Source organism: Saimiri boliviensis, chromosome 19, assembly GCF_048565385.1.
Source record: "Saimiri boliviensis isolate mSaiBol1 chromosome 19, mSaiBol1.pri, whole genome shotgun sequence".
Taxonomy (NCBI): Eukaryota; Metazoa; Chordata; class Mammalia; order Primates; family Cebidae; genus Saimiri; species Saimiri boliviensis.
Genome location: NC_133467.1, coordinates 30,902,930 through 30,926,076, shown reverse-complemented (window position 1 = coordinate 30,926,076; position 23,147 = coordinate 30,902,930). Strand labels below are relative to the sequence as shown.

At 52.6% G+C, this 23,147-nt stretch overlaps 2 protein-coding genes across 5 annotated transcripts in view; one reads left to right on the top strand and one right to left on the bottom strand.

Annotated features, from left to right (window-relative positions):
• Positions 1-21,112, bottom strand: part of NECTIN4 (nectin cell adhesion molecule 4) — a 26,301-nt gene extending 5,189 nt beyond the window's left edge. For all 4 annotated transcript variants that reach the window (XM_074389605.1, XM_074389608.1, XM_074389607.1 and 1 more), the window contains exons 1-5: positions 20,269-21,112; positions 12,945-14,132; positions 3,343-3,702; positions 1,121-1,411; positions 29-149 (exon numbers count right to left, since the gene is read on the bottom strand). In XM_074389605.1, the coding sequence (XP_074245706.1) occupies positions 29-149; positions 1,121-1,411; positions 3,343-3,702; positions 12,945-13,023 (851 nt within the window). In that variant the 5' untranslated portion in view covers positions 13,024-14,132; positions 20,269-21,112. The remainder of the gene's footprint in view (positions 1-28; positions 150-1,120; positions 1,412-3,342; positions 3,703-12,944; positions 14,133-20,268) is intronic.
• Positions 21,089-23,147, top strand: KLHDC9 (kelch domain containing 9). The gene is made up of 4 exons (XM_003937970.4): positions 21,089-21,807; positions 22,090-22,249; positions 22,342-22,540; positions 22,802-23,147. The coding sequence occupies exons 1-4, from the start codon at positions 21,287-21,289 to the stop codon at positions 22,966-22,968; spliced, it is 1,047 nt and encodes a 348-aa protein (XP_003938019.1). The 5' UTR covers positions 21,089-21,286; the 3' UTR covers positions 22,969-23,147.

Sequence of the window (23,147 nt, the reverse complement as noted above, 5' to 3'; positions counted from 1 at the left end):
TAGGCCATCCCCGGGCTGGGGCCCTTACCGTGTCCAGTTGTATGAGGGAGGGGGCTGCCCTTCACTCAGACATTTGAGCATAGCTCCTTCTCTGCCAACGTGCCACAGATTTTGGTCTTCAAGGCCTCTCACAGAGGCCTCAGCAAGGACTGGAATGGGAGGTGGGAGAGGAAAGAATGGGAATGATGACTTTGATCATGTGGTACCTCAAAGGGCCCTGCCCCCACCGCACCCTGCCTGAAATATGCTCCCCTTGCCCTTCTCCATCCTACTCATCTGCTGCCAAACCTAGCTCAGCCCCACCCCGCTGATGGCTCCTGGCCACACTGTTCCCTCCCGTCTCTAAGCCCAGAGAGTCTATGTTGGTTTACCTGCACAGTGAGGCCATAAGTCCCTCAAGGCAGTGATCTGCCACACATTTTCTGGATGTCCTGTGGTGCCTAGCATAGTGCTAGTCACAGAACAGGTGCTCAATAAATGTTGCCTGATTCTTCAAAGGTGTAGCAATCCTTCTAGTCCATTCATTTATTCAACAAACATTTGTTGAGGACCTACTTTGAGCCAAATGCTGAAAACAGTCTTATCCCCTCCAGAGGCTTGAAATCGAACACTGAGAAAACAATATCTACCATTTACCAAGTGCCTTCAACGCGCTAAGCACTGTGCGAGTTGCTCTGCGTTCAGTTTCTAATTCCCATCAAAACCTCTAAAGTTGGCATGAGTATAATTAATTATACTTATTTTGCTGATGAAGAAAATGAAGCCTGACAGGACTGAATGACAGCTGGGAAGTAGAACTAGGGTTTGTCTAAGTTTATCTGTCTCCAAACCCTAAACCAACATTTTACAAAGGGCTTTCAATTCCGTGTTTATGGTTGATTTTCCAACAACCCAGTGAAGCGGGGCAATCTCCTTTGTAAAGATAAGGACGCAGAAGCTCAGAGAGGTCTATCATCTGGAATCGGGCTTCAGGTCTTTCACGTTTTGACTAGTGCTCTCTCACACACTGTAGCCTCCAGGACCCAGGCTGGCCAGCGTGGTGTGGCTCAGGGACCTATGGTGTCTCACCAATCCACTCAGAACCCCTTGGGCCTCCCTACCCAAGCATCCAAGTACTTACAGGACACATGGAGGATGTGAGTGATCCTTTGGTCCTGGAGCAGGCCAGGATGAGACACCACACAAGTCAATGGCTGCCCATTCATGCTGCGGCTAGGCACCAGGTGGAACTCTGAGGTGACGGCGGCAGAGCGGGAGTGCTTGAAGGAGCGGCTGGATGTGGTGCCTTTGACCTCCGTGTCCCAGGTCACACTGGGGGCTGGGCTGCCCTCAGCTGTGCAGGAGGCTGCCAGCGTCAGGCCCTGGCCCTCTTCTAGTTCTGGACCAGGATTCAGTGAGGGCAGGGGAGGCACTGCAGATGGTGAAAGGCAGGAGTCACGGGTCTGCACAACTACTGTCAGGAGGCCCCCGCTCATCCCGTTTCAATCTTGCACAAGTAAGATTGCACAAACTTTCAGGCCCCCTTTCCTTCTCTTATTTAATGGAGACACAGATGAGTGGTAGAAATTCAGGTGACTTTGTATCCTTCTCCACTGTGTGAATTTTTTTACAATCAACATGGGTCATTTTTTAAAATAAAAATAATGAAGCAATTTAAAAACTAACCAGATACCATCTATGTAATAATGATATAATAGCCACCATCTAGTAAGCACTTACTATGTGTCAACTATTATGCTAAATACTTTATAAATGTTATCTCGAATTCTGTCAACAAACAGTGAGTTTGGTATTATTATCTCTATTTTCCAGATGAGGAAACCAAAGCTCAAGGAAGCTAAGTGACTCGTTTCAGGTCATTAGCTATTAGGTGACAAAGCCTAGATTTATACTTTTTTTTTTTTTTTAACTCCAAGGCTGATGTTATTAACTTATATATGAATAAGAGAAACAATAAAAACCTTTATTTTATTTATTTATTTATTTGAGACTGAGTCTCCCTCTATTGCCCAGGCTGGAGTGCAGTGGCAAATCTCGGCTCACTGCAACCTCCGCCTCCTGGATTCAAGCGATTCCCTGGCCTCAGACTCCGGAGTAGCTGGGATTACAAGTGCGTACCACCACGCCTGGCTAATTTTTGTATTTTCAGTAGAGATGAGGTTTCACTGTGTTGGCCAGGCTGGTCTTGAACTCCTGACATTTTCTGGATGTCCTGTGGTGCCTAGCATAGTGCTAGTCACAGAACAGCACCCACCTCTGCCTCCCAAAGTGCTGGGATTACAGGGCATGAGCCACCCAGCCAAAAACCTTTATTTTTTTCTTCAAAACATTAACACAGAATGGAAAAGACTTAACTTGACTATAAGTCCAGGGTTGGCCACAAGTCCCCACAATACAAAGTGGTGGTTTAAAAAGTTGTGATCTCAGACCACATTCACTGAAGGTCCATATCAAGGAAGGTATTAGCCCCACTGGTGGCCTATGGCCAAAACCATAGCTGGGCCTGTGTCTATATCCGGGACCCACATTGAAAAACCCATGGAGCACAGAATGGCGAGGGAGGCTTTCAAACTGTCTTTGGTGGAACTGTGGCAGCAACCAGTAAGTTTAGCTTGGAGAAGAGTAGATTTGGGCGGGGCATGACAAAGAGCCTCTGCTTTGGAAAGGTTGTTGTGAAGACAGCCAGTGCCATATTGCCATATTGCCACAGGGCAAAAGTAACAGAGAGGGAGTTTCAAGTCGTCCGGAAGAAAGAACTTCCTAATAAATGGATTCTTCCTCTGTTTTTGCGGTTACTTGGAGAGAATTTCTGGATTGGGTGCGAGGATAGCTGGCTGGAGGAAGCTCCCTTACCCGTACAGGACCCAACTTTTTTTTTGGGCCGGGGGTGGGGTGGGGGACGGAGTCTTGCTCTGTAGCCCAGGCTGGAGTGCAGTGGTGCCATCTCCGCTCACTGCAACCTCCGCCTCCCGAGTCCCAGTTCAAGCAATTGTCCTGTCTCAGGCTCCCAAGCGGCTGGAATTACAGGCACGCATCGCCATGCCCAGCTAATTTTTGTATTTTTAGTAGAGACGGGGTTTCACCAAGTTGGCCAGGCTGGTCTTGAACTCTTGACCTCATGATCTACCCGCCTACGCCTCCCGAAGTGCTGGGATTACAGTCTTGAGCCACCGCGCCCGGCTGAGGACGCTTATTATTCCTGTTTCTCTGCCCCATCCATCTCTGCAATTCTCATCTCTGCTTTCGCCTGCCTCCAGCTTTTCCCCTCCCAAACCCCGAGCCTTGAGTCCTGGCGCCTCTGTAACACAGCAGCCCAGACCATACCCAGAGAGCCCCACTTACCCAGCACTCGGAGCCGCAGCCGCGCTTGGAAGCTGCCAGCGGGGAAGGTGCTGACCCGGCACTCGTACTCGCCCTCGTCCGCCTGCACTGCGTTGCGCAGGAGCACCGAGCCGTCCAGGGGGTTGCGTGGGGGCGGCGGCTGCTCCACGCGGCCCTCGTAAACCGGGCTCACATGAAGCCCGTATTTGGAGTGCAGTAGCGCTAGCTCCTGGGTGCCTTCGCCTGTGTCCACCCGAGCCCACGCCACTTGCCCCACCTGCTCGCCGGAGTCCCCTCGGTAGACACAGGGCAGTTTTGCGTCCTGGCCCAGCACCACAGTCACCACGTCTGAAGTCTCCAGCTCACCCGCTGGGCACCGGCCTGCAAGGGGCAGACAGGAACGGCCACGATTAGGGGTGCTGCCAGAGCTGGGGGAGCAGAGTCATAATGATAATGACAGCAAAGGCGGCCGGAAGTCCTGGAGCATTTTGTGCTTGCAAAGCGCATTCAGTTCATTACCTTATTAAATCTACGGAACATTCCCAAGAGGTAGGCGTTATTATCACCATTTAACAGATGAGGAAACTGAGACCCAGGGAGAGGAAGTGGCTTGCCTAAGGCCACACAGACCATTTATGGAAGACTCACACCCTCTTGCAGCCTAGGGTTGGATCCTGAGGAATTGCAAGGTGGAAGGCTGTAACAGGACAGGAGACCCAGCCTCTGCCCTCAGGGAGCTCACAGTCATCAGGGAAGTGGAATTTATACACAAAGAAACAGGGAAAGCCATGAACAAACTTTCAGAGGAGGTTCAACCTACCAACCAGGAAAAAGTGGATAGTTTCAGAAAGCGTGGCTGGGAGCCACAGTAAGAATCCAAAACTGTTGGTATCTGGATGGGGCACATAGTATGGGAAAGGTCTATCGAGTAGGCCCTTTGGAACATTCTTTTCATGGCTTGAAGATGAGAGACCTGGATTCCCATAGTGCAGGAAGTATTCCATGTGGGAGGAAAGACATGAACCAAGGCTCAGAGGCAGGAATGAGCAAGCCACTAAAACCAGAAAGGGCCCAGAGAGATGAGGTCAGGGCAGACACACAGCAACAGGGTCAGAATGGTAAGCCCGAAACGGAGGACAAGGGACAAAGAGCTAGTACAAAGGGCTAGTATTTTTCATATTAATGATGCCTTCAGAAATTCTGGAATGAGAGATGTCCATCATGTTACCTTTTCTGCAAATAAGGATCCAGTCCCTGCTCTCATGTAACTTGAGGTCTGCTCAGGAGCAAAAGATACATTTAGAGACACATATGGAAACGTGTGTCTGTCTGATTTAGTGCTCAGGGGTGTGTTACAGGCCAACTGTGGGATGGGGTAATCACTATGGGACTGAATCATTTGGGAGGGCCCCATGCATGAGCTGGATAGGATCAGGAGGGAGAGAGAGAGACCTAGAAAGGCATTCTAAGTCAGGGACCACCGTGAGCAAACACCAAGGAGAGGGAGAAAATGACTTGTTCAGGAACTAAAGAGGAGAGGACCCAACCTAAGAGAGGGTGTGTGTGTTGAGCAGGCGTGGAAAATATGGTTGGGGCAGGGTGGGGCCAAATCACCGGGGAACTTCCACACCAGCTAAGGAATTCAGACTTGGTCAAGAGGAAATGGGGAGTCACTGAATGTTCCTTAGCCAGGGAGTGCCGTGAGCAAGTGGTGAGGGGCAGTCACTGAAGGCTGCAGCTGCAGCCCGGGCCCAGCAGTGCTAGGGTGGAGGGGAGGGGACAGCTTTGAGGGGGAGATTTGACAGGGATTTGGTCACTTCACCAGAAAGAAAGGTGAAGGACTCAAAAGACAGCTCCTCAATTTCTAGGATGAGTAACTTATGAGGGAGACAGGGCCTGAGGATGTTCACTGTTGGGAAGAAATAAATTTGGAGTCATGGAATCAGAAGTGAAACATGGGGCCTGGGGCCTGGGGGCAGAGCAGAGGGACAGGTTGGGATGGCAGGAGCTCCTTGCCTTGGAATGTGTGCCCCAGCGACTCCCAGCAGCGTGCTGTCCCTGCCTCTGCCCAGCACACCACACCCCTTGTTTTTCCTCACTTCTGCTCACATCTACCCCCTGCCTGGAATGCCCTCCTCCCTATGTCTGGCAGCTCCTACTCATCCTTTAAGACTTTGCTTAGACATCATTTCCTGCAGGAGTCCTCCCTCCTCCCACCCCCACCTCAGGCAGCATTAGGGGCCCTTCCTCTGTGCTCCCCAGCACCCTGCTTTTACTTCTGTCGCAGCTCTTTATCTCTATTTTCTGGGTCTCACATCACATACGAAGCATTGTTTCTGACTTAGTGCTCAGTGGTATGTGGGTTCCGTCAACATTTATTGACCGACTGAATGAACGAACAAGTGAATTAATAAATGAGAGAGACAGAAGGAAAGTGTAGAATGAGGAGGAAAAGGTTGGGCACAATGGCTCACGCCTTTAGTTCCAGCCCTTTGGGAAGCTGAGGCGGACAGATCACCCGAGGTCAGGAGTTTGAGACCATCCTGGCCAACATGGTGAAACCCCATGTCTACTAAAAACGCAAAAATTAGCCGGGCATGGTGGCATGTACCTGTTGCTCCCGCTACTCTGGAGGCTGAGGCAGGAGAATTGGTGAACCTAGGAGGTGGAGGTTGCAGTGAGCTGAGATCATGCCACTGCACTCCAGCTTGGGCAACAAAGTGAGATGCCATCCCACAAAAAAAAAAAAAAAAAAAAAAAGGAGGAACAAGCGTTGGGCTGGGCAGGGAGGGAGCACATTGACACGGTAACCTCGGGGCGGAGGCAGGATAGGCTGGGCTGGCTAATCGGCTTCGCTGCCAAAGGGAGCACCTCCAGACTGGACAGAGGGAAAAAACAGGGATGGAAGGAGGCAGGCATGGAGGCAGGAGGAAATAAAGCCCCACCGGCATGGATCAGAGGGTTTTAGTGAGGCAGCGCATAGAGCACAGGAGGGGTTCTGTGGCCCTGCTGCCAGAAGGACAGGGAAGAAAGATGCTGTTGGGTGCTGGGAGGGCCCAGATGGGACAGGACAGACCTGCAGGGCCAGATACCAGGGCCCTGACCTGCCTAAGCTGATGTTGGTCCCACCCAGCCCAGCCTGGGAGTCCAGCTAACCACCCGCACCCCTCCCAGGCTTCTCCTCCTGCACTGTAGAGAACAGAGCTGCCAGGAAGGGCTGCACGTGGGGCTGGGTAGGGGATCTCCAGCACAACACATCCTCTGCTTCAGTGTCTGTGCAGGTCACAGGAATCCCAAGACCTGCCCCATTGGGACACTCAAACCCTTCTAAAGACCGTTTCTGAGACAATGTCAGATGGCATATTTTCCATCTCTATTTCTATACTAGCCAACCATCTGCTCCCTCCCCACCACTAATCACCTATATTTCCCTTGGAAAATACCTTCTTGGGGCACAGCAGACATTAGGTATCCAGCGCACGCCTGAATCTCGATCCTCCATTTTCTCACCTGTGAGTCCTGAAACTTTGCAGATGAGGAACCCCGTAAAACAGGAAATTCCCTTCTGGATCTCTCCCACAGATCCTCATTGTTCTAAATCCACTATTTAGAAGGAGCATCTTAGCCTGAGGCATCACCCTCCTCCAATTGTGTACCCCGCTACCACCCTAGGGTACCAGAGGAGAGAAAACAGAATTCGGGCCCTAGAATCCCTGTCCTTGGCTAAGCAGACCCAGGAGTCCAGGCTTCCAGGCCAGGGCAGGCCAGGACTGCCTCCTCCTCTCCTCCACCCAGTGTCAGCCTGGCGTCAGCATGATGATGTCATCAGACCAAAGGAGACACACTGCCTGCCTGGTGAGGTCAGCTCGAGGGCATGTGGTGGCCAGGCCAGGCCAAGCCCACGGACCCTTCTGTTGCAAATTGTTTGCTGAGGCTGGTGGACTCTGGCTGGTTGGGCACTCCTCCCTCTGACCCTCCCACCCCACCTCCCGAGAGCACCAGGACGCTGGTCAGAGCCTTGGTGACTCAGAAGCTGCAGCACACACAGCAGCAAGCTTAGCCACAGCCACCGTCACCTTGCCACCTTGCGCAAGGGAGAGAACAGGCCCAACTGGCCAGACGGGATCCCTGCCCTTGGCCTCCCCCACCCCGGCCAGGCCCCCACGGGCCTCTTTGGAGCTCAGCCCTTTGTGTACCCCGCCCGCTCCCAGACAGGCCCTCCATTCCTGGTTTGGGCTGGCTGGCTGTTTCGTGCCCTATGCCTGGGTCCCAACTTTCCTTTCTGTGTGAGCCTGGCCTCTGATCTCAGGAGGGGAGACTGAGGCTGGCACTTGCCAATACTCAGCCATCAAGAGCATCTTTAAGGAAGTATCTTTTCTTTGTGAAGGGCCTTTCTCCATCAGTATCCCCTGCTGGTACTTTCAAGGGTAAATGTAGGCGTCCCAGAAGTGGGCCTGTGACAGGGAGGAAGGGAATAAGTATGAGTTTCTTGTGTATGGGGATCTGTGGCTGAGGGTCTGGCCAGTCTTAGTGCTGGTTCACACCCATGTGAAGCTATCTCCTTGCATAAACTGGTGGGTGTTTGGCACATATATGTGTCATGCCTTCTCTTAGGGACATAGCCATACTTACTTGTCTGTGTCCAGAGGGAAGAGCTATGTATAAGTAAGTGAGAACGTGTGTGCACACACCATTCCATGTGCATGTCACACCCTCTGTATGCACGCAGCGCATTCTTGTCTCACGGAACTCTGCACACATAGTAAATATTTTGCTGTCAGTTTATCTTGGCTTCCACATATGTCTCTGTCTCAGCTGCCCTTGGTCAGTGGCATGTGGCTCTGAGCCTTCCCCTCTGCATGCCTGGAATGTCACTCCCAGCACCCCTCCCCACCTCACCCCAAGACTTGAGGAAAGATTCATCTCAGGCTCAAGGTGGAAGTACCCAGAGATGAGGTCACTGTCCCTCCAGGTGATGGGAACTTGCCATTAAGGGCTCCCCAGCAGAACAAAACAAGTGCTCGCTCTGCCCTTGCTCCTCAGGTTCCTAATAAAAGGACTCCCACCCTTCTCACCACTACCCCCAGCCACTCCCCTGGGCCCTCAGCAGCTCTGGCCCCCCAAGGAGGCCTCTCCCTGGGAATCTCTGTCAGGACTCTGCTGCTGCCACCACCAGAAAAACCAGCTCTGGCTCCAGGCCTGGGTAAGGGTTGTCTGGTGTGGTTTTGGGGGGAGTGGGGGGAATCCTGCCTCGGGCTAGGGGGAGGGGTCCAAGCTGTCTAGGGTCTCAGGCTCCTTTGTTAACTCCTGCCTCCCCTTACCCTACAGCAACAGCCTCTACCAGAGAGCTGGAGTCTGTGGGTGAGTTTGGGGTAAGAAGGGACCTGGGAGGGACACACAGAAGCTCCGCATCCGGGACAGGTGACAGGCACAACCCCGCAAACCCTTTCCCATCCACTCTTTCCCCCATGACCTTGGCCTTGGAGTGCTATGGAACTTTAGAAACCAGAAGATTCCCTCTCTGCCTTCATCCACCTCCCTCACTTACCCCCCATTGTCCTAAGCCCCCCAGCTTAGTGAGAGCTTCCCAGCCTGGGCAAAATGCCCACCCACAGATTAGTGTCTGGGGAGGGGGGCCACACAATCACAAAGGGAGATGAGAACAATGGGGAGGACAGGCCTTGAGGCAGCCCCAGCTCTGGCCCAGACACAGCTCCCAGCACAGATAAGTCCCCTAAACCCCCAGGAGCCAGAGTCTGAGCCCGGCTGAGTCACCGCAACAGCCACGCTGTGGGTGGGAGACCCAGTATTCAGCTTCTCCCAAACTCCTGGGATCCTAGCCCCTGCACCATACGCCTCTCCACCCACTGGAGCCAGGTCTGCCCCTCCCAAGTCACAGCCTCAACTCCAGCTCTCAGGAAACACTAAATTTAGAGGGAAGGGGGTGGGGGGTGGCCTGAAAATGATGAGAAAAGCTCTTGAGGCCACAGGCTTGCCTGTTCTAGTGAAAGAATGACCCCAGCCGCCTTCGCCACAGCCTTCCTCTGGGAGGCATGGCAGATGCCTCCTCAGTTCTGAACTTCACCTCCTCTTTTTTTTTTTTTTTTTGACACAGAGTGCCACTCTGTCACCCAGGCTGGAGTGCAGTGGTATGACCACATCACCGCCATCCCTTCTCTCTGCCTAGACTTTGGTCAGAACAAAGGCAAATTTTTAGAGGCTAGAACATCCAATCATCGTCTCCTCACTTGGTTTGTGCCCCAAAGTAGCTAATCCCCAGTTCACTTCGCCTGGAGGAGCCCTGGATCCTGAGGCTCTGGTCTGCTGGATGGAATCATGAACTCTAAGCTCCTCACCACCTTCTCTAGCTGGGGCCTCGCTGGCCCATCCTCCTTAAACACTAGGGTGGGAACAAGGTCACCCGGGGTCACAGGGCTTCCCTGGGATTCTCCCCGTTCTCACCACCTCCCTTGCTGGCTTCCCCAGGTTTGGGCAGGTCCTACAGGAAAGGGCCTACCCCCCTTTATAAACAGGAGTAGCAAGGATGGGCCCCTCCTTTTCTAGGAAACTAACCTCAGACAGAAAGCTGATCCTAACCCCTAGAAGGCAGACCTCAGAATTCAGAGCACCACTCGCCCTCTGGTCCTGCAGGGTTCCTGAACCCAGACAAAGAGCTGGGGACTAGGATCCTAATGGGGGAGGGGTGTCTCGTAGATTTGGGTCCCTCAGCCCCAGGGCAAGAGATGGGGGAGGGAGAAGGGAGGAGACCTCACCCGGAAACTCATCCCTTTAAGGAGAGACAAAGAACTGTGGTGCTGAGGCGCCTCCCAAGCCTGGGCTCCTTTCCCTGTCAGGGGTGGGGCAGGGCCCTGGGGCTCAGAGCTCGGAGGGCCCAGGATTTGGCCTAGGATTTGGGTTGGGGGTGAATTTGCAGTAGGGCCAGGAAGGCAGTATCCTAGGGAAAGGTACTCTGGTACCTTCTGAGAGACAGGACCAGAACCCTTCCTCGCTTCTATCTCCACAGCCAGAGCCAGTGGCTCTTCCAACACCCCAGCACCCTGCTTCAGCCGGGGCTGGACAATCACAGAGTCATTGTATTACAGAGCTGGAAGGCCAGTAGAGATCGTCTTGGTCTACTGAAGTCTGGTTTCATAGCTGCCCAAGGTAACCAAATAGATTAATAGCAGAAACGGGATCTGGACCCAAGACTCCTGACTTCCCAGTCCAAGGATTCCTCAGAGACATGAAACATTCCAGGTTCCTGGGAGCCTTAAGGAGATGTCCACACACAGAAGAGCCAGAATGGTGGTAGTAGTGGAGGTGGGACCATCTGATCCTCAGGCTGGAAGTCTCCAGCCCCCAAAGCAACCTCATTTCTGTGCAGATGATAGCTGCAGCAGCAGCAGAGTGGCCTCCTACCGGGTACCAGCCTCGTGGGGCAAGCTGGGGCCAGGCTTCCTTCCTTCCTGTCAGTCATTGCATGATGTCTAACTAGAAGTGGGTCTCCTTTCCCCTTGCCTCGGCTTCTCTTAGTAAGAACAGTTTTTCCATCATGGAAAAGGAAGGCAAGGACCATGTGATGCATTCACCATTCCATCTCCAGCATCTAGTACCCAGGCTGTACCCAGTGTGCACTCAAATGTACTATTCTTCAATGAACTCTGAGTCAGAAGACCAAGTCACTAACCCTGGTTATGCTCCAAACACAGAGCAGAGATAATCAGGGATCCCAGACATAGTGACCTGGCCTGGGGACTGGGAGGGAACATGAAAGGGAAGGGCTACTGGCTCTTCTGGAGACACTGCTGGAAGCTGGGGGTGGTAGAGAGAGATTGGCTCCTCAGTTCAGAGTCACAGGAAAGAGATGTTTGTGTGCATGCGCGCGTGTGTCTACTTCTAACACTGAGTAATCTTGCAGATCTCACTTGCCTATCTATTTCTCTCCGTTTTTTCATCTGTAAAATGAGAGTTGAAGTGGTGATCTCTTTGATCTCTTCCAAGTCCTGAGGTGGCATGACTCCTCTCTTTAGGTGTGGGTAGATCCCACAGGAAAGTGACTGCTGGGTTCCCCGACTGCAGCAACTGGGCCCCACCTTTTTGCCTTTTAAGAGAGAAGGATTATCTGGGAAGATGGGAATTAAAACACAGATGGTAGGGGACTGTGAGGGGATGGCAGGGGTAGAGCTCAGTATCCTGTGACTGGAGACTGGGCCCATGACCTATTATAAAATCAGAGTGGGGCCAGGAGCGTTGGCTCATGCCTGTAATCCCAGGACTTTGGGAGGCCAAGGCAGGCAGATCATGAGGTCAGGAGTTCAAGACCCTTGTGATCAACATGGTGAAACCCTGTCTCTACTAAAAAGAATACAAAAATCAGCTGGGCATGGTGGCACAAGCCTGTAATCCCAGCTACTCTGGAGGCTGAGGCAGGAGAATCACTTGAACCCGGGAGGCGGAGGTTGCAGTGAGCTGAGATCATGCCACCGCACTCCAGCCTGAGTGACAGAGTCAGACTCCATCTCAAAAAAAAAGAAAAAAAGAAGAAGAAGAGAAAGCAAGCAGAACGGGAGCAGCCCATACCTTCACCAACCCACACATCTAGGCCTTATTACCCTCCTGAGAGCTTCGGCTGGAGACAGAGGTAGGGAAATCACTGCTAGATCTTGCTGGGCAACAGAGGCTCCCTCGCTACTGCTCCTGGGGCTGAGAATCAAACTGTGCTGCTCAGATCAGGCCCCATCTTTTGAAGGAGAAAGATTTCTCAGTCACTCATTACCTTAGGAACAGCCTATGGAACCCCACCGAGGTCTCACTGTGCACACACATGCCCACACGCTCTCCTCTGCTGTGAAGATTATACATTCTGAGAATTCATATTTGCTCTATACACATTGGACAGGCGGCAGGTGAGGGGTAATGCAAGGCATCCAGTTAGACAACAGAGGAACAGAAGATGAACAAAAGGGAACCACACCCTAGCCAGAAGGTTTCCCACCTTAGACCCCCACCCATCCAAACCCCCTCATTACCACCCTGGCACCTAATACTGTGCCTAGAGAAAGGGAGGGGCCCGAGTGACAGACGTTCTCAGCTCTCCCATAGTCCCCAGCAGGTGCCCCCGTCCTGGTGCTCTAGAACATCATGGAGAGAAGAGAAGGAAATAGAAATCCCCCATCCACTCTCTGAGCATCAGGCTTCCTGCACCCTGATGACTGCAGAGACCAACTGAGCCCTGAGGCAGCCCCAGTTCCAGGCAGAGCCCAGGGGGTAGGCCAAGGCACCTCCGAAAACCCTGGGGGGAACAGGATCCTCACAAGTCGCACCTCCCTGCCCACCTGCACTGGGTCACCACATCTATTCCCCAAGACAGCTCAGGCCTAGGCAAGGCAGAGGTGTCAAGGATCCCAAACACAGTGACCTGGCCTCGGGGCTGGGAGGAAACATGGAGGGGAAGGACTCTACTGGCTTTTCTGGGGACACTGCTGGAAGCTGGCGCTGGGAGAGAGAGACCGGCTCTGAGTTCAGAGTCAAAGGAAGGAGAATGTTTGTTTGTGTGTGTGCGTGTGTGTCAGCGCCCGGCTGGGCTCAGAAGCAAGTGTCCTGATGGTTCAGGCAAGTCTTACCTGTAAACGATGCCAGCAGCAGCAGCAGCAGCAGCCCAGCCTCAGGCCCCCAAATCTCGGCTCCCAGGGACAGGGGCATGGTTGAAGGGCAGACTGCTCAGTGTTTCTGAAGTTCCACCAATATCTCCCTGGGAGCCGCTGCAGACTTGAATAAGGAATTGACCCAGAAGGCAGGAAGCCGCAGAGTTCTTGCCTCTCTCACTCGGGTCTCCGCTAGGGGACCCAGCCCCGGCCCCGTTCTACCCACCCAGCCGTAGCTACCCCCAAGAAGCCCTGATCGGGAGCTCCGAGCTCCCCCAGAGCTGCTTCCCACGCCGTGGCCAACAACGACGGCAGAAACCTGGGAACCTGCTCAGCAGGTCAGAACAGGTGCGTTTCTGGGGGCTGGGCCTGGCACGGAGACTCAGCAGTCACCACCCCCACGGCCTGGGCTAGCTAATGGGCGCCAGGGAGGGAGGGAAGGAGGAAGGACCTGGGTGGGGGCGCTGGGGTCGCATCCTCAGCTCCAGGTTTACCTGTAAGTATGTGGAAGGGGTTATGAAGGGAGAGGCGGAGGGAGGCCCAGGGCACCAGGCCAGGCCAGGATGAACGGGGGCAGGGCCCTTGTGGGTAGAAAGGAACCCAAGCGTCCCACACCCCAGCTAGCCTTGCTACCTCCCGGGGGCCTTGGCAAGTTCCTGGATCTCCTGGAGGGTCTCAGCTTTGGAGCCACAGAACCAGAGAAGGCCAGAACCGAGGAGGAGTCTGTCAGTGCTCGCCTATACACTTCAGTCTTCAGATGAGATGGCCGAGGCCCAGAGTGGGGAGGGCCTTGCCAGAGGAGTCCCATGGTTTGCTTAGACACCTCTATCCCTGAGGTAGGGAAGTAGTTCAAAGACCCCTGAGAAAGAGCTTATGTAACTTATCTAACCCCAACTCCACATAGGAGAAACCAAGGAATTAGCCCTCCAGGTTCCTGGCTTCCCTATCAGGGCCCTCTCTCAGTTTCAACACCTTGTTACCTGGCCAGGAGTCCCCAAAACGCAGCAGCACAACCTGAGGAGAAAGGTTGCGCTCTACCGTCTCCATGGTCTTTTTTTTTTTTTTAGATGTAGTCTCGTTCTGTCACCAGGCTGGAGTCCAGTGGTGCGATCTCAGCTCTCCAAATCCCTTGTTCAAGCAATTCTCCTGCCTCAGCCTCCTGAGTAGCTGAAATTACAGACGCACACCACCATGCCCAGCTAATTTTTTGTATCTTTAGTAGAGACGGGGTTTCACCATGTTGGCCAGGATGGTCTCGAACTCCTGACCTCATAATCCACCCACCTCGGCCTCCCAAAGTGCTGAGATTGTAACGTGAGCCACCATGCCCAGCCTCCATGGTCATTTTACCCATTTTACTCCAAGGTGATTGGACAGGACCATAGGTCTGTCCTTTGCAAAGACAATCTTAATGTCAAGCACTCTGGCCCTGTATTCCTATAAGCACTTTCATCCATGTGTTTCCATTCTGAATGCATCAAATGTGACTGCCAAGTTACACCAAACCTTACTGGCCTCCCTGGGATAGCCAGAGGAAGAGGGCATATTCTTTCTCAGGCCACTGAAAATTTAGTGAAGAGGAGGGGCAAGATCACTTGCAGACTAGTACTAAAAAAAAGAACCAGGTAAATATAGCGATAGACGTGGGAGAAGAAACAAATATAGATTAAAGATTTGCAGTAGGACCCTTCCATCTGGAGGAGGCAGAAAGAAGCCATAAGGAAGGGTTGTTCCATGCGGATTTTCTACGACCACCACACCAACTCGACCTGTAAGACTCTTACTCATCTTGCAAAGCCAACCTCAAATGCCACATCTTTGTGAAGCCTTCTCTGCTCCTCCCACCCAAATTAATCTTTCTTCTATTCTTCCTCAGCCTTTGCTAGTCCTTTTATTATAGCTTATGTGCTCATAATTTGTGCACATCTTATCTCCTTAACTAAATTGTAAGCTTCGAGTCAAAAAAGCATTGATTGAGGCCTGCTGTGTGCCAGGGATTCCGTAAATGTATTAAATTGTGGGACAGGGCAAGAGTTGTAGCCTGTGAACACCTTGAAAGTTGGGCTTGTTTTGTAATCTTGTCTCAGTCTTCCATGCTAGGACAGGCCACATCATTGCCTGGGAACTGAAGAAATTTTGGTGAAAGCCTCAATTTCTGAATAAACGAGCTGTCCAGATGGAAAAGGTGGTGAAGTAGGATCAGTAAAGCAGAGATCCTGACTGGCCGTCAGTTAGGGTTGTGACCTGGACTTTATTCCTGTCGCTGGACTGTGACCCCAACTCTGGCTCTAGATCCCAACTCTCATCAATGACCATGGCAGTGACCTCTTCTTCAGGGGCTATTTCCTGCAGGTCAGAGGCGCTTAAAGGCCAGGCTGGATGCCAGAACTCCCCAGTTTCTCTCCACCTCTAACCCCTTCCCCTCGTCAAGTCCCCACCTGTGCCAAGGGAACAGCCCCACCCAGATGCTGCTTTGAGATCCACTGTGGCAGAGGTGGAGTAGGGCCAGCGGGAATGGGAGGGGGAGCATCCTGTGTTATAATTATAATTATCACACCTTGGATCCTAGTGCACGCGTTCCGAGGAGCTGCTTTCCTTCCCACGGATTCACCCCTCCAGGTAGAGGAAGCCACAGGAGAAACTGAGGCATGGGAGTGGGAAAGCAGTTAGATCACAAGATGGGGATCCAATCTCCTTCAGCCCATCCATTCACAGCACACCCCTGTGAAAGCTACCAGTCAGGATGTCTGTGAAGCCCTGGCTGGGCCCCTCCATCACTCACCCTGAGCTCTAGCCATATGGAGCACGACACGACGGAAGGGAGGCACAGCTGACCAGAGGTGGTCTTAGGGTGTGGCCGTACTCATTTTTTTCATGGGTATGTGTGGGTCCCAGTAAACACCAGAGGCAGCCATGAAGTAGGCTAAGGGCACCACAGGGCCTGAGAGGAACACTGGAGTCTGGCAGCCCTCTCCAGGCCTTTGACGGAGGTAGGGATCTTGCTCCTCCTTTCACAAGCATCTATCTCAAGTCCCTCTGTCTCCTCCTTCCCTCAGCCCTGTATGTCTCACAAGGGCCATGCTTGGGAGAATATGCCCTCAAACTTACGCCTTTCCTACCCTCTCCTAGGACGAAGGCTGGGGAAGACTTATTCTAGGATGGGGGCTGGAAGTAAATATTGGATAAGGAAGATTTTCAAGACCAATGCTTGGTATGCTGGTTCGGGTCCCTCTTCCACGTTGAATTCCTATTCCCCACATGCCTCACTCCAATCCTCCTCCCACCCACATGCTGGGCCCTGAGAACGAGAACAATTCAAGCCACGGTAGTGTCTCTGTCGTGTGTGTTTGTCTGAGTGGCATTGCTGCGTGCACACCTGCACCATGCATTCCTTCAACAGGTATTAAGTGAGCACCACTATGTGTCAGGCTCAAGGGAGGAGACCCAGACACACAACACATAGTCCCTGCCCTCAAGCAACCCTCAATCAGGAGAGACAGACACAGAAACAACTAGAACATGCTATCTACCACCGGCTTGTGTTCCCTATCTAGGTATTTCTGTACACGCACATGCTATGCACATATGTGGGACTGTCTCTGTGTGCACAGCAGCGGATGTTCTTCATGAACTGCAGGCGTCCAAGCATCCGCTTGTATCTGTCTCTGTCCTCATGACAGGCTGCACGCCTCAGCCAAACCGGTTCGAGTGGGTTGTGCTGAAATTTTTGTTTGTGTCAATGGGACTTGAGGTGAGTCAGGGAGGGACAAGATGGGCGGGGTGGGGTGGGGGAGAAGAGTGAGAGTGAGGGTCAGACTGAGTGAGTGGGGGAGGGAGGGAGTGGGCCTCGGTGGGAAGGGGTGGGAGGGAGGGTGAGGTGCTGGAGGATGGGTTGGGGGTAGAAGTAGATGAGAGAGCTCCTTGGTGAGTAATATCCTGTTCTGTCTGCAGTGAGGTCCCAGGTCAGGAAGAGTCAGAGGCTGGGGGAGAGTCCCTTGTGCTTGGGGAGGGAGGAGGGTGAAAAATAAATCAGAGTGGAACAAGTTGGAAGCGTGAGTGTGGATAAAATATCTGTGATCCATTTCTGTACAACTCTGTCTCTGTGATAAGCTATTACTGATCTGCTCATTGCAAACTTTCTGCAGTTTGTACAGAAAGGTGTTGAGGAGCTGATGATGTGGTGAAAGATTATCAATACGGGCCTTAAGTCACTCCTCCTGCTCCTCCCTAGGATCACCCCCTCCATCCATGGAGGTATGAGCATATCCCCACATGGGACACAGCGGCTCCAGCAGCTTTTCCTCCCCTAGAAAACACCTTTGCTCCCCTCCAGATGGAGCTTCACTATGCCCAATATCAGGATGGTGGCCTCCTGTTTTCTAGGCAATGACATCGAAACCTTGCCGTGTGCTATTTTGTTCTTTGCCTATCCTGTAGGCCCACCGATTCCCCAATACCAGCCCAATCCTTTAATGATAACCACATTTCCTGATTGCCTAACAACTCTTGGCGTGCAGGGGGCTCAATCTGCTTGTTCCTCGAGGGCCCTAAAGCTGGAGTGTGCCATCCAGGGGAGGAGGCAGCTGAATGCAAGGCATGTTCAGGTCCTGTTCCTTAGTAGGTCCAGTTGTGTGCAGAGCCCCTCCTCCTTGCTCTCACTCCACGAACTTCCCAAGTTCCCGTAAACACACTACCACAAAATCTAGAACCGGAGTATGCGTTAAGGGACAAACGTCTTTGACATTAAGACCCCACTGAGGTCTTCTCTGGGGAAATCCTACTTCCTGAGGCCCTATGTATTGAAGCTCACTCAGGTCCTCATCCAAAATCAAGACATTATGACTGCCCAGGGGCCCCACACTGGTGCTACAGTTCTAGAGAGCTGCCAAAGGGAAGAAGTCTGGCCACTTCTGAAAAGTTCTAAAGCTCCTTGCAGGAAAGACAGATGGCTGGCTCTGTTCAGCAGGAAAAAAAGGGCAGTAACCCAGAGAGGGAAACACAAAAGTAGAAATGGTGAGAGACAGATCTCAAGGCACAGTGAGAAAAATGGAAACTTAGAGACAGAAAAATACACAAATGCTCCCTGACTCATGATGGGGTTATGTCCTGAGAAGCCCATTGCAAATTGAACATATAAGTTGAAAATGCATTTAATATACCAGTCGCTAGGCCTAGGAAATATCAAATTCAACTTTGGGAGGCTGAGGCAGACAGATCACAAGGTCAAGAGATAGAGGAGGGACATTTAAGGCGAGGTAGGAAGCTGGGTGCTTGCTTGCTAGAGATAACGTAGACCCTTGGCTGACTGAGACAAAGCCAAAGTCAGAGGTCACATCAGGATTGGAAGACCTTCAGGATATTCAGTCCCTGCTCCCATGCCTGGACAGAGGTTGTCCCCGTATATTATTAGCAGGTGAAAGCAAGTCCAGAGCCCTGGCTGCCCTTCTTCCTGTGTCTCAGAATTTTCTCTCAGCTCTCCCTTTCACTTACCTGTTTTTTGGGGGTTTCGTTTTTTGGTTTTTTTTTGAGACACAGTCTCGCTCTGTCACCTAGTCACCCAGGCTGGAGTGCAATGGCATGCTCTCGGCTCACTGCAACTTCCACCTCCCGGGTTCAAGCATTTCTTCTGCCTCAGCCTCCCAAGTAGCTGGGATTACAGGTTCGCGCCACCACGCCCGGCTAATTTTTGTAGTTTTAAGTAGAGATGGGGTTTCATCATGTTGGTCAGGCTGGTCCTGAACCCCTGACCTCATGATCCACCCCCCTCAGCCTCCCAAGTGCTGGGATTACAGGCGTGAGCCACCACACCAGCTCCTTTCACTCCTCTTAATGCCCTTTCAGTTTGTGTAGCATTGACGAGGTCCTTATAGAGCACTGCAGATGCTGTCCCGTGGTGTGAGGCATGTATCATACAAGTCTGAGTTGGCTGGTTTGCTTTCTTCCTCTCTCTGTGTCTCTCGTTCTGGCTTCTGTTCTCCCTCCTCCAGAATATAGATTTGGTTCAAACTAACCTAACAAGGTAGGAGTCCTAGGCAGATCCTCTCCCAGGGTCTCGGGTTGGCAAAGCAATGGGTAGATGCTTCCAGCTATTAGGAGGACCTGGAAGCATCTAGGTACAGAATTGGAGAGGGTACAGCCAGGGAGTATGTGACGTTCAAGCTCCATGTCTAACTAAGATGCCTACTGCTAAGGGCTCAGTCAGAGAGGAAGCTGGGAGAGAGGAGCTGGAAAGGCCCCTGGGGTAGGGAGTTCCCATTTCTATCCAGGAGAGGCCGAAAATAAGTCTGACAGAACAGCCAAAGACTTAGGCAAAAGCAAGAACCTAAAACGGGCATACAGGCCAATAAGATTCAAGGAAAATTGCCCCACCCCTGAGGCAGGCCCTTGCCTAATCCTAGGACTGTGACAGATCCGAATCCAGCTGTTGGGAGGTTGGCCAGTGAGAAGCCTGAGGGAGAAGACTGACTTTCAGATTTCAGCCAAGGACAGTAAAAGTTAGTGATTTTTTTTTTTTTTTTTTTTTTTTTTGAGACGGAGTTTCGCTCTTGTTACCCAGGCTGGAGTGCAATGGCGCGATCTCGGCTCACCACAACCTCCACTTCCTGGGTTCAGGCAATTCTCCTGCCTCAGCCTCCTGAGTAGCTGGGATTACAGGCACGCGCCACCATGCCCAGCTAATTTTTTGTATTTTTAGTAGAGACGGCGTTTCACCATGTTGACCAGGATGGTCTCGATCTCTCGACCTTGTGATCCACCCGCCTCAGCCTCCCAAAGTGCTGGGATTACAGGCTTGAGCCACCGCGCCCGGCCAAAGTTAGTGATTTTTTAAGAGATTTTTTTTACCATGATTTTGGAAAACTGAGAACACTGCCTGTCATATGCAGGGAAAGCTATAGTTGGGAGGGCAGAGACTTTCAAAGCTGTTGTTGAATCTTGGCTTGAAGGTACAGGTGGGGAACAGGTCCTGGTAACCTTCCAGTCTCTATAACTGTGCCTTTCCTGCCCATGCTGTCCCCATGCTGTGTTCTCTGAGGACCAAAAGTTGGGAAGAGGAGGGGAAAGCACTGCTGTGCCATTGGACCCTGCATCATATGCCCATCCTCACTGCACCCCTGGCCTCTCTCTCTCTCTCTTTTCTTTTTGTAGAGACAGGGTCTCGCTATGTTACCCAGGTTGGTCTTGAACTCCTGGCCTCAAGTGATCCTCCTGCCTGACCACTCTCTATGGTCTCAATTTCTCAGGTATGATGGGGAGCAAAGTGATGTGTAGAAACCAAAGGCCACAAGAGGCAGTTATTACTTACACTTACAGCCCAGTCTCAGAGGACACAGATCCTGTTTTTGCCCCACCCCAGCTGTGTCGGGAGGGAAAAAAATCTGTATTTCCTCCTTCAGCTGAAACCAGTGAGCTTCCATTTGGGCCTCTTCAGTCATCACTGGGTCCTGGCAGCCAGAGTTAATATCGGGAACCTGGCTTAAATAAAGAAAGGTATCAGGGAAGGGCAGGAGTCTGTTCTCATTTTCTCACTCTTCCCCCACTTCACTCTTCTAAGTCTTGGTAGTTTCTCTCTCACTCTCTTCTCTTTCTCTCTTCCTGTGCGAGTCCCCTGAGAGACTGGGTTCTGCTACCCTCTAGTGGCCAGAAGAAGGACTCTCCCACTCAATCAATGGGGACCTTCAAGCCTTTAGGAATAAACCAGCCGAGAAGGTCTAGAGAGAAATAATGCCTTTGAGGGCCAGGGGCGCAGCTGGGACTAGAACCCAGGTCTCCTATCTCTCGGGCCAGTGCTCAGTCAACTTTCACTCCCCCACCCTCTGACTTTTGCTTCCCCTTCCTAGCCTAGCCCGAGTTAGAAACCCTGAAACCAAATGATCCCTCCCGGCCCTAGTGGAGCAGCACCTGCACCTCAAATGTCCTAACTGCAAATCAGTTCACCACTGAGACCACAGGGGTTTCTTCTAAGGACCCGACTGCACTCCGCCCTTCTGAGGTTAACAATCTTGCAGGATTCTTATTGACCTGATACAGCTCCCATAGCCTTGGTGGTACCACCCGTATGGGTCCGGGTAGCCACCCAGGTGTCCTGTCTCCACGGTAACCGTTGCTTTGCGACCTTAGGTTTGCAGCGGTCGCGCTGCAGCCGCTGCAGTGGTTGCTGAGTGACGGCGGAGAGAAGGCGGGGGCTTGAGGTTGGGAACCCCGGCTGACGTCCGGTAAGGGGAGGTTCCCGGGGAAGACCGCCGAAGGCGAGGTGCTTGGCCCGCCATGTAGGGGCGCGTTCCCAGCCGCAGACCCCACCGCCCTCCCTCTCCCCGGGCCGCATGGCGGTGGCAGCGCCCCCGGGTCAGGCCTCGGGCTGGGCCTGGAGGCCGGTGGCTCGGGACGCGCTTTTGGCTCGGGCCTTCCATTCATGCACCGAACTGCGGGGACAGTTCTATCTCGTAGGTGGTCTCCTAGCAGGAGGAGCGAGAGAGCCCAGCAGCGACACGGTGGTCTTCGACCCGGCTAGGGGCCAGGCCGTACGATTGGGAGCCCAGGGAACCCCCGCGCGCAGTCACCACGACGCGGCACCCGTGGGCGGGCGCTGGCTCTGCGTGGTGGGCGGCTGGGACGGGTCGCGCCGCTTGGCAACAGTGACCGCGCTGGACACAGAGCGCGGTGTGTGGGAGGCGTGGACAGCGACCCCTGGCGACTGCCCCCCCGCCGGCCTCAGTAGTCACACCTGCACTCGCCTCTCGGACCGAGAGCTGCGGGTGGCTGGCCGAGAGGGCGGTATCCGCACTCAGCGACGCTATGGAAGCATCTATACGTTAAGGCTGGACCCCAACGCCCGCACCTATTGGTATGGCACCCCCCGCCCAAAACCTTTCACTCTCCTTTCATCAACACTCTGGAAAAACAAAAGCCTGAAAGATTTCTCAGGCAATTTATCCACGTCCTCACCCTAGCACCCTCCTTCCGGGGAAACCCACCATGTTTAAGCTAGCTGAGCTCTCTGTATTACCCTCCCTCTCCCACCTACCGCACTGGCCTGTGCCTCCTCTCCATCCATGCTTGGCAAGGGCGGTGGCACTTATATTTTCCAGAAAACCCACTCAGGCCTCATTTTCTGGCATGTCCACAGCTACAAGGAAGAAGGCTGCCACACAGCCTCACGCTCAGGTCACTGTGCGGCCCTGCTCCAAATTCCTGGGCCCCATCCAGGTCATCAGCTGTTGCTCTTTGGAGGTTGCAACTTAACTGAACCAGAAGTAGCTGGGCATTGGAGTCATGGGAAAATCAAGGTATTAGCTCCTCATGCGTCTTGTTTAGGATGGGAACAGGCTAAAATTGTGGTGCCCAGGTTTCTTCGGACAGTCCTTTCTTTCTCCCCAAGGAGGAACCACCTGTTGCCCCTCATTTGATGGAACAGCTTGCAAGGCTGGTGAGCAGTGGGCAGGGGTCCCAGAAGGGGCCCCAAGGACTACGGCATCACTCATGTTCTGTGGTCGGGCCCTTTGCTGTGCTGTTTGGTGGAGAAACTCTGAGCAGAGCTAGAGACACCATCTGCAATGATCTCTACATCTATGATACCCGTGAGAGCCAGGCTAATGGTTGAAGGGGGAAAGGTGGGAAGACGGGGGAAAACTAAAGACTGCAGAAAGAGGGTGGAGTGATGGGGTAGGGAGGAGGAGAAATTAGTTGACAGGAATTAAAGTAGTACCCAGAATATTAAGCATTCGAAGAGGCCTACGAATCAACTGAGCAGAATAACAACGGGCAAGCCCTTGGTCGTGCTGAGTTCTACAAATGACAGAGTGCTACTGCCTCAATAACCCTCTGCCCCTATCCAACAGGCAAGTCTCCTCCTCTGTGGTTCCACTTCCCCTGTGCAGACCGCAGGCTGAAACGCGTGGGCCATCGAACCTGCCTTTGGAATGATCAGCTTTACCTGATTGGGGGTTTTGGTGAGGATGGCAGGACGGCCAGTCCACAGGTTTGCATCCTGGACCTCTTTATCTAAATAGTGCCAAGACACACCACTAAGCCTCGTTTTCTTTTGTTGCAAACCTATAAAGCATTATCAACAGAGTTATCTGCTTCACTTCAAAGCTTATTAAATTTCAATCTGACAGTCAACATTTGTCTCTGAAAATGTTTTAGGGGGGAAGGGCAGTAAATAAGTGGACACATCTTTATTTG

Bases quoted from the DNA above. Each gene is read 5' to 3' on its own strand.
- KLHDC9 (XM_003937970.4), top strand. From the start codon at position 21,287: ATGGCGGTGGCAGCGCCCCCGGGTCAGGCCTCGGGCTGGGCCTGGAGG. The intron at 21,808-22,089 runs GTATGGCACCCC...GCATGTCCACAG, and splicing joins CCCAACGCCCGCACCTATTG to CTACAAGGAAGAAGGCTGCC. The intron at 22,541-22,801 runs GTGAGAGCCAGG...CCTATCCAACAG, and splicing joins TCTCTACATCTATGATACCC to GCAAGTCTCCTCCTCTGTGG.